This window comes from Echinops telfairi, unplaced genomic scaffold, assembly GCF_000313985.2.
Source record: "Echinops telfairi isolate 266 unplaced genomic scaffold, ASM31398v2 ScPeMD7_655;HRSCAF=1070, whole genome shotgun sequence".
In the NCBI taxonomy this organism is placed as follows: Eukaryota; Metazoa; Chordata; class Mammalia; order Afrosoricida; family Tenrecidae; genus Echinops; species Echinops telfairi.
In genome coordinates this window covers 11,793,392-11,803,774 of record NW_022104553.1, presented here as the reverse complement: position 1 = coordinate 11,803,774, position 10,383 = coordinate 11,793,392, and the positions used below count along the sequence as shown (strand labels likewise).

Here is a 10,383-nt window from a genome sequence, read left to right as displayed (position 1 = left end):
TCCCCTGCCCCACTCTTTCAGGCGTTGCTCCTGGAGATCCAGGATGCTGTGGCGAAGTCAGGGCAGATCGTGCAGGAGGCAGTCGGAGGGCTACAGACTGTGCGGAGTTTTGGGGCCGAGGAGCATGAGGTCTGTCGCTACAAGGAGGCCCTGGAACGTTGTCGGAAGCTGAGGTGGCAACGAGATTCAGAGCGAGCCCTGTACCTGCTTTTGCGGAGGGTGAGCCAGACGATGGGACGAGCCCAGGGAGGGGGCTGCGGAAGGCACGGGGAGCCCACTGTTGGTCCTGGTGTCCTGCTCGTGGTTCCAGGGTAGCGAGTGAGCAAGAGCGGGCAGACTCCGACTGAGCTCCATCTCGCTCTTCTCCCCTCCCAGCTGCTGCAGCTGGCTGTGCAGCTGCTGATGCTGAACTGTGGCCTGCAACAGATCCTGGCCGGAGAGCTCACGCAGGGCGGACTGCTCTCCTTCCTGCTCTACCAGGAGAACGTGGGGAGCCACGTGTTTGTGAGTGAGGGCCTGAGCAGGCCGCCCTTGTCTTCCCTCTGCTTGCCTCTCTAGCCTCTGGGCCTCGGGCTTTATTCCTTCTCTTAAAAAGATACCCGTGCTATGGAGAATTTCAAATAGATGCCTGGAAAGAGAGAGAAGAATGTGATGAATTCCTATCTAATGTACCTGTGATCTGCTCTACCAGCGATCTACCACGGCCAATCTTGTTTCATCCATTTTCCCTGCCCGTGTAATTTTGGAGCAAACCCCACTGAGGATATTATTTCAGTATGTAGGTCTGAAATATAACACCTTTCAAAATATAAGCACAACGCCATTATCATCTTTAAAACCTAAGAGTAGTTCTTTGGGTGCATCCAGTGGTCAGATTGGCACTGGGGTCAAACAGGCAACTTATGAGGGTGAGACAACAGAATGGCCACTGTGGTTCATGTTGGCACAGCCATGGGCTCATTTCTCATGAAACCTCTTTCAATGTGTGTCTTCTGGGGAGATGGCTACAGACCTGTCCTCTGTGTCACATTCTTGTCTTTCCCCCCCTTTCCTTACTTTTATTGGGGGCTCTTACAGCTCTTATCACAATCCCACATTCTTGTCTTGGCCTCATTAAAACAGCGTGTGTAAGGGGATCCCTGGCTCCTTCAACGCAAGGCAAAGGCCGGCCCAGGTTATGGTGGCAGATTTTTAGGGTAATCATCCAAAGGGAGAATCTTAAGGATGCAGGATGGCAAGGGGGGCTTATGATGGAGACGCTGGAAGAAAATGGAAGGCCAGGACACTTGGGCTGAGGGAGGAATTTTTTCCCGTCACGACAGTCCACCACTCATTCTTCAAGCCTAGCAAGGGCCAGGCTAGGAAAATGTCCCTGGGGAACAGGAGCCCATTCACCCTACTGTCTGGACATGTCCCTTTACACTTCTTAGTTTCCAAACTCAAAGGGTAATTAAAAGGAATGCAATTGGAGGCTCTGGAGCAAGACAGGAATGGCATTGTGATGTGGTGCCAGTAGGACGATTTCAGGGCCAGGGTCGGGGTTTGAGACCCGGCCTTCAGAGGGAGGGTATGTGGAGATGCAGGAGCTCACATTTCGATAGCTCTGCTTGATTAAGGCTTCTGTAATTTTATAGCCACCTTTTAAAACTTACCTTTAAAAGTGCATGTGTATGTGTAGGTGCATATACACACATCAAAGAACTTCAAAAAGCTTGTGGAAAAAAGGAATTGAAAAGCAGTGGAATTTCCCCACAAACTTTTTGGAGTCGCTGTAGATAATAGGCTGCTTGCATGGTGATCCAAATAAAGTTCACATCTCTATAGGCGCATATATGTGTGCCTATTTTAGGGAGTTCACATTGCTCATGAGAAAATCAAATGAAAAGGTCATAATGGATTTCCCCCCACGAGGTGTTGAAATCCCCTTATGTGTGTCTGCAGACACTCGGGGCTATAAGAAGTTGGTGGGTGTACTTTGAGGTCTTTTAGTTCAGTGTTCCTGTGAGCTTTGGCAAGCCCCTTGTCTATAATGTGGCTCTCTTCAACAACTGACTTGCTGAAGAAACAACAGGGTTTATAGGGTAGAGTTTCCTTATTGTTTGGCTCTTGTTTAGTATTGTACTCTGGGTCTGTATTTCCTGTCAGTTGTTCGATAAATAGAGAGCCTTGATAGACTAAGGCATTTTAGTAATTTTTCGAGGACAGCATATGTCTCAGGTGGTAGTGCACTCTTCAACCAGGAGCACACAATGCCTGATCCTCGCATTGTGATGTCCCCAGACTCTGATGCCCAATACCCAGTGACAGGATGAGGGGCTGCAAAGCCATGGGATTACATCATCTCTCCATTATCAGTGGGACCATACTACTCAGCGAGCTTGCCGTCATCTACGATTGGGTGACCCAGGGGAATAGTTTAATCAGGATAGGCATATAAATCCGAATTCTTTCCCAAGTTTGCCAATCTTCAAAATTAATTACTTTATTTGGGTGTTATTTGGTGATCCCCTGCACAGTTGTTGATCATCATTCTGTGCCAGGCAGTCCAGCGAGTGCAACAGTGAGCTGGGCACGGGGCCTGTTTGTAAGCAACTGTCTGTCTGGTCAGGCCGGGCAGAGCTGGGCACGAATACAGGGCAGTGATTAACACAACCTGGGGACAGAAATGTGGTGGTGGGATGAGTATGAGACACCCCCTCTTTCCCCTCGTCACCTGGAAGCTGGCGATATTGCTGCCAATGATCAGTTCCATCCCGAGTGCTCCCTGAAGAGGAGCACATCTTTCCTGGCTAAGGGGGGGTGGGGGATGGGGAGGCAGCATGGCTGTGGGTAGGAGGTGGGAAACTGGCTCATTAGATTGATCCTTGATTTCTGGTGAGGTGTGTTTGATAGCTCACCCTCCATCCCTGTTTCCCAGAGCCTGGTGTACATGTGGGGAGATATGCTGAGCAACGTGGGAGCTGCCGAGAAGGTGTTTGCCTACCTGGACCGACAGCCAAACATGCCCCCCTCGGGGACACGGGCCCCTTCCCACCTGGAGGGGCGTGTGGAATTCCACGATGTCTCCTTTGCTTACCCCAGTCGACCGGACCAGCCTGTGCTCAAGGTGCCCGAAAGAGGCCACGGGGAGAGACCTGGCACTGCTGCCTTGTAGCCTGTAGATGCTGCCCTCAGAGCTCACCTGGCCTCTGGTGGGAAAGGGAAGGGGCCGGGAGGAAGAAGAGCAAGGCCCCTAACCCGGCCCTGGCTTCTCTAGGGGCTGAGCTTCACTCTTCGTCCTGGTGAGGTGACTGCGCTGGTTGGGCCCAATGGGTCTGGGAAGAGCACCGTGGCCGCCCTGCTGCAGAATCTGTACCAGCCCAGCGGGGGCCAGGTGCTGCTGGATGGGGAGCCCCTCTCCCAGTATGAGCACCACTACCTGCATAGAAAGGTGGGTGGGGACGGGGAGGAGGGATGGGCGGAGCAGAACAGGAGCATGCCCACAGGCAATGGGGGGTGGGCCCCCAGAAGCAATACAGAGGGTTTGTTCTGGGGGAGGTGGGAGGGCCTCTGGCCCGGAGACCTCCCACAGAGCCCTCTGGGCGTGTCCACTGTGTGCAGGTGGTGTTGGTGGGGCAGGAGCCAGTCCTCTTCTCGGGCTCGGTGAGAGACAACATTGCTTATGGCCTGGAGAACTGCAGGGATGAGGAGGTGCTGGCAGCGGCCAGGGACGCCCACGCAGACCAATTCATAGCGAAGATGGAGCACGGCATGCACACAGGTAGCTCTGGCAGATTTTCTCAGTCAGTGAGCAAAGGGCACCTACTCAGTGGGCGAGCGCGGTGACGCCCGAGCCATCCTTCGGTCACTCCGTCCTGGTGCTCCCGCTCCCTCCTCCCCAGCACCCCGGATTCTGCAGCCTCTTTCTCCTATGGGAGTCCTGCTTCCCAGCGAGCCTGCACAGCCGTGCTCTCTCCATCTCCGCAGCCCCACTAGCTCCCTGCCCGCGGCCCTCCTGCAGCTCAGCCCTCCCGGCTGGTTCTTGTGGAAACACCGGTTGTGCACTGGTCATCCTTGTGGCGAGGCACGTCAGGGTGGCCGCTTGTGTCTGACGAAGGGGGTTTCTCTGATTTCCGCAGAAGTCGGGGAGAAAGGGAGCCAGTTGGCTGTGGGGCAGAAGCAGTGTCTGGCCATTGCGCGGGCCCTTGTGCGAGACCCCCGGGTGCTCATCCTGGATGAGGCCACCAGTGCCCTGGATGCTGACTGTGAGCAGGCGGTGAGTGCCGTGGTCCCCTGAACTCTGCGCTGGGGGTGGGGTGGGGGGCTGAGACCTGAAGGGTCACTGTGTCTGCACTTGGGCAGGAGGAGGAGGAGGAGCCACTAGTAGGCAGATCAGTGCCTTCTGAGGACTGCGGACTGAGGATGGGGCTGAATTGAGAAGCCAGTGGGCATGGGGGCATCTCTGGTGTCTCCAGGGGCAGCGGTCCAGGTCAGACAGAATGGCAGGGCAGACCTTGATGTACCGCTGTTCCTCCCTTCACACATTTCCTACCTCCCTGACCCTAAGCTGGAGTCTCTGGAGAGCACACATGCTTGATGCACTCACTTGCTCCCCAAAGGCTAGGTGTTTCCTGTCGACCCAGACACTCCTGCTAAGAAAGGCCTGGGGACCTCCTTCCCCAAACCAGCCACTGAAAGCCCTGTGGGCACAGTTCTGCCCTCACACGCAGGGTCCGCCTCGAGTTGGAACGGACTTGAAGCCAACCCAGAGCGAGGGCCTTTGCCTGGCGGTGCCAACAGTGAACACCCTTGGCCCCTAGCTGACAGGGTCAGGATGCAAGTCCACCTAGTAGTGTCTTGGCATTACATTCTGGTGGTCTACTACTAAAGACCGGCCTTTGAAAACCCCATGTAGCACAGTTCTCCTCGGACAGACATGGAGTTCCCTGAGTTGGAGAGAGCTGTAAGTGGTGCTGGTTACCCTGAGGCACAAGAGACGGTGCTCGGCGCGCTGTGGTGTCCGTTTCCTATCCTTCTGAGGTATCCTCGTCTTCCCTCTTCAGCTGCAGGACTGGAAATCCTGAGGGAACCGGACGGTGCTGGTGATTGCTCACAGGCTGAAGACAGTTCAGGGTGCTGACCAGATCCTGGTGCTCAAGAACGGGGAGCTGCAGGACCACGCCCAGCTCATACAGGAGCAGGACACCTATGCCAGTCTGCTGGGCCTGGACTGAGACTCCAGGGACACTGGATATGTGTCACGGTCACCTGCACACCCCAGGATAGCACCTGCTTTGAGTTTCCCTGGGGGGGAGCATGGTGGAGGTTTGGGCCAGGTGTGCTTTCTAAGGATGTGGGGTTGGGGAGCTGGGACACCGCCTCATTTTCTTGTTGAACAGAATGTTGCCTGATGCTGAGTATTGTGGCATAATAAATATGTTAAATGCTTTTTAAAAAGTATGACATCAACCATACACATTCATATAGCAAGCTTAGAAAATACAGAAAAGTACAAAGAAGAACATTCTTTTTTGGGGGGTCTACATTTATTTTATTATTTTATTTTTTAAAATCATTTTATTTATTGGGGTTCATACAACACATCACAATCCACACATACATCAATTGTGTAAAGCACACTTATACATTTGTTGCCCTCATCATTCTCAAAATTCACTTTCTGCTTGGGTTCCTGGAATTAGCTCCTCATTCTTTTATCTGTTCCCTGAGACTTTTTGCAGAAATGATTTCTTTTAGAGAGATTAGAACAATGCGGTAGAAGTTAAAGATAGCCCAAATAGCTGACATCGAAAATGCTATCCCTTGCCATTATCGCTGGTCCCCACCATCACGCCTCCCTGCTTCCCCCTCATGTGTGAGGGCTCCCGCATTGGCGGCCGCGTCGCTCCAAGCCATACCAAACTCACTGCCATCTAGCTGATGCTGACCAAGGAGACCCAGGGGCCTGCTCTGTGGGTTTTCCAAGACTAACTGTCAGAGTAGAAGGCCCTGTCTTTCTCCCTCGGGGCAGTTGTTAGTTTCAAGCTGCCGATCTTGCTGTTAGCAGCCCAATCGATGCATAACCACTGTGCCACCAGGGCTCGGTCCCCAATCGATGCATAACCACTGTGCCACCAGGGCTCGGTCCCCAATCGATGCATAACCACTGTGCCACCAGGGCTCAGTCCCCAATCGATGCATAACCACTGTGCCACCAGGGCTCGGTGACAGCTTTGAACAGACCTTACAAAAAATCAAGGAGATAAGTCGTTATGGAGGTTGAGGCATGTCAAATCCTAAATTCAGTTCACCGTCTGGAGGAATCTCATTCACACCAAATTCCACCAGGCTAGAGGCGCTGCTGAATCGGGTGAGATGATCAACGGGCAGCTCCAATCCCAAGGACGGGAGGTCAGGCAGAGGCAAACCGGATGCGGGGTCCAGAGCAAGAGAGCAAACTTTTCCAGCACTGCTCTGTGCAGGTTAAGCTGCTGGGAGAACATGGCTACCGAGTCCAGGGCTGGGAGTTTTCTTAGGGTGGGACCTGGCATCTGACTGAGGCTCTCACGGGGTGCACGAGTCTTCCGGGGGAGCGTGTCACCAAGATGTCATCCTGTCCATGTTCCAGGATGTGATAAAGGTATAGTTTTTGCTTTCTGGTGTCAACAGCTTAGAACGAGGGCACGTTGATCACTTTTAGTGGCTATGCTTTGGATCTTCATGGCCGGCGGTTCGAAACCACCAGCCGCTCCACGCGGGAAAGACTGGGCTTCTGCTGCCATCAATAGGGACAGTCTCAGCAAGCCACGGGGGCGCTGTGAGTCAGCGCTGACTCGGTGGTAGTGAGTTGGGTTTTGGGGTGTGGTACCTTGTAGCGCTCCAGGGCCAGTTTCAGCCACTTTGTGACCCCGGCCTCCTGCTCTTAGCTGGCAGCTTGTCTAGTAAAGGAACAGCTTAAAACTAACGGGAAGTTAGTTCTGTTTTCAATTTGGGGAAGTTGATGGCTAATTTGGAGACCCTGCCCCCAAGGGAACACAGAGGGTAGTGACTTGAGTCACACCTTCTGATAAAGTGACCTGGGGACTCAAAAGATAGCCCACTGATCCGTGCCTCACTAGCACAGCAGATAGCTCACTGCAAAACGGGACTCTAACCAAGAGGTTAGCATGTCTAACACTCCACAAGCTCGAGCACCGTGGAACCCTCGAAAGGCCACGGCAATCCCTCACGACACCACTCACGTGATTCAGCAATATCACAAAGATGCTTGAGGTTGCCTGTCTGACCTGTTCTCCCATCCTACCATTGCCTGATATTATGGAGCATGGAACCCAGTTCTCCAGTGATCATGAATACTTAATACGTTGATACAATGTATAGCATTTTGATACGTGTAGGATCTACGCTAAGCCTTTGAATGGATTGTCACTTTTATCCCTCATCCACAACCCTATGAATGGACGCAGAGCGACCTCACATCGGGTTTCTGAAGCAGCACATCTTAACTGGAGCACAGTGCCTCAGCTTTCTCCCGGTGGGCTTGAAGCAGTCCCGTGCTTACTTGACAGCGGCCCCCTGTGGGCATCAACCATGAGCTTTATCCCCCCATTGTTTCCCCCCCACCCCATTGTTTTTATCCCTTGCTAGACCACAACCTTCTTGGTCCAGGGCCCATTTCGGAGCAGAAAATCAAACATCTGTTGGACAAATGAATAAATCTCTTTGCTCCAATGTCCTCACTCTCAATTCTCCCTGTACACCCAAGCACTGAAAACCCAAGGTTATACACAGCACCACTTCCTGGGAGCGACTTAACCTTGGAAGGCTCTTGTTCTAGGAAAGTGAAACTTTCACATTCCCAGAAATAGCAGGTACTTTCCAGAACTGCTGCTGCTCTGGATTTTTTTTTTTTTTTTTGCTTGGCAACTGTTGCGAGGTGACAATAGGGAGTTTCCCATGCAGATAAACAAGCCTTTCATTTTGCCCTGTCGCCACCCTGCTGCTCCATCCCATCCACCTCCCAAACGTCTCGGTGGGCTAAATGTGCATTGGCAGAGAGAGAAGGCAGATTCCTTCTCCCCACAAAATGCCCTTCTTCTGTTTATAAAATGGGAATAGTAATTCTCCTCTCTACCAACCTTATAGAGTTTGTAGCAGCCCTACTGGGGAGTCTCTGGGTGATGTAAACAGCATGCTCTATTGCTAACCAAAGGTTGAAAGTTCGAGTCTACCAAGAGGCATCTTGGAAGAAAGGCCAGGGAATCTACTTCCAAAAGTCAACCGGTGGCAACTCCCTGGTGCACAGTTCTCTGACACATGTGGGGTCACCATGCGTGGGCATCTATTCCATGGCAACAGGTTTAGCTCTCATGGAAAATGACCTATGAAAATGCTTTGTTTGACAATAGACGGGCCTACAGAGGAACAACAGCACTAGTGAGATATGCCCAGCTTAGAACAATCCACCCTTTGAGATCAAAAGGGCAGTATTCACCCAAGGGCAAAGTTCAGCAGTGTTAGGAAAGAAAGAAGAAAGGAAAGAGGAAATAGGGGGGATGTGGGATAAGAGAGGTCAACATGAGGGCATTGCACTGAAACAGAATGTATGTGAGTTGTTGAATGTAAATCTGATGATCTTCAAAAACCTTCACCCAATCCACAAGGAAAAGTTTTACAAATAGAGAAAAATGCTTTGTTTTGATATTGTCACCGTAGACACACAATATGCAATACTGGAAACCTAAAACACACACTACACAGCCCATACATTGACTTCCAGTTGAATCTAACTCCTATGGGCCCTATGTCGGCGTTCTGGGGCTGTGCATCTTTATGGGTGTAGTGTGCCTTATCTTGCTCCCCAGCAGTGGCTGTTGGCTTTGAACCACCAACCTTGCCCGGCATCTCCACTAGGGATCTTCCTAGAGTGCACCTTAAACATAACGTAGCAGTCAAATCTTATTGTACGCATATGAAAACCGGATGGAAACGACAGAACTATTCAACAATAGAGTGGGATTGAAAACTCGGACATTCTGATGGGGAAGATAGGAAGATTTAACTGACCCTATAATCTTAAGATGTACCAAAGATTATTTGGCTCTGGAAACAGACACAGAAAAATGTGCTCTGACAGTCAAAATATGTAACCGTAGAGACAAACTCCTATAAACGAGACTCTGCTTGTAACCACAGTTATAAAGGTAAGTAAAAATAGACCTATGTCTATATAATGCTACTAGGTTCCAGTTTGTGCTACATCGTGTCCAGTGACAGCCAGTGACACTCATCTATGCGTAGGAAAGAACTTTATATCAAGAAGTAATTGCACATCAAGAAGGCACCCTAGAGAGCGGGCCTCATCTGCCTTGGACCCATCATCCTTTCCTGAGTGCTGTGGGAATCCATCTCAAGAGAGGGGTGCAGCCAAGACACCCATCTTTTCAAAACTTCTCCCCAAGAGCTTCCAGCCCCTCCAGGAGCACTTCCAGGTTGAGTGTGAGATCCTCCAGGGCCCTAGATTAACAGGATGTCCCAGTGGTGGGCCCTCCCTCTCCAACTCCACCCACAGTCCCACCTGCCAGTACCACCCTAGCCACAGCGGGAGGCTTGTGATGCCTGGGGCCCACCCTGGGGTGACTGTCTGCCCCAGCCAGCAGCTTGCATGACGTTCTTGAATAGAAATCCAAGTTAAAGATGAAAAAAAAAATGCATCGTAGTCCAGTCCAATTCAAGTTCAATGTTGGATGCTCGTCCTTAAGTCCCTCTTCAGACTCCCATAGCTGCAGGTTGATGATGCAAACCAAGAAAGCAGGAAAATTACACCCCGGTGGATGCGTAGTCATGTACATCCGAGGTCAGTAGAAACATCCTGGGTGCTGACAGACTCTGGAGGCAGACACAGAGTTCCAGCAAGGATGAAGGGGAAGGCTGAGAGAGAGTGAGAGAGAGAGAGAGAGAGAGAGAGAGAGAGAGAGAGAGGCAGGGCCCTAGTTGTCTCTTGTAAGAAGGCCGCACCCCCGGGAGGCATCACCAGGCTGTGACCTGATTGACAGGTTGTACTCCGCGCATGCACTTTCATAAAAACTCAGGTTGACATAAAATCATCTAAGTACCACACACGGGTTCCTTTCAAACACATTGTGTTCAACATTTCTCTGAGGTCAGCGGATGAGCACTGAAAGCTCTCTCCGAAATACGCCTGTCTTTGGTTCGTTGCTCAAAACTGCCATCAGGTTGACTGCCGCTCAGACCCCAGAGGACAGGGCAGAGCTACCCCTCTGGGTGTTTGAGGGCTTAACTCTTTTTTTTTTCTTTTTTCTTTTTTAACATTTTATTAGGGGCTCATACAACTGTTATCCCAATCCATACACACATCGATTGTGTAAAGCGCATTTGTACATC

The 10,383-nt window shown here is 51.4% G+C and overlaps 1 protein-coding gene across 1 annotated transcript in view; it reads left to right on the top strand.

Annotated features, from left to right (window-relative positions):
• The window catches only part of LOC101651392 (antigen peptide transporter 2), a 9,110-nt gene extending 3,674 nt beyond the window's left edge, over positions 1 to 5,436 (top strand). The window contains 7 exon segments of the mRNA XM_045292286.1: positions 10 to 219; positions 376 to 504; positions 2,918 to 3,106; positions 3,257 to 3,430; positions 3,601 to 3,760; positions 4,119 to 4,255; positions 5,043 to 5,436. Coding sequence (XP_045148221.1) covers positions 10 to 219; positions 376 to 504; positions 2,918 to 3,106; positions 3,257 to 3,430; positions 3,601 to 3,760; positions 4,119 to 4,255; positions 5,043 to 5,213 — 1,170 coding nt within the window. The 3' untranslated portion in view covers positions 5,214 to 5,436.
• The last annotated feature ends 4,947 nt before the right edge of the window (positions 5,437 to 10,383 follow it).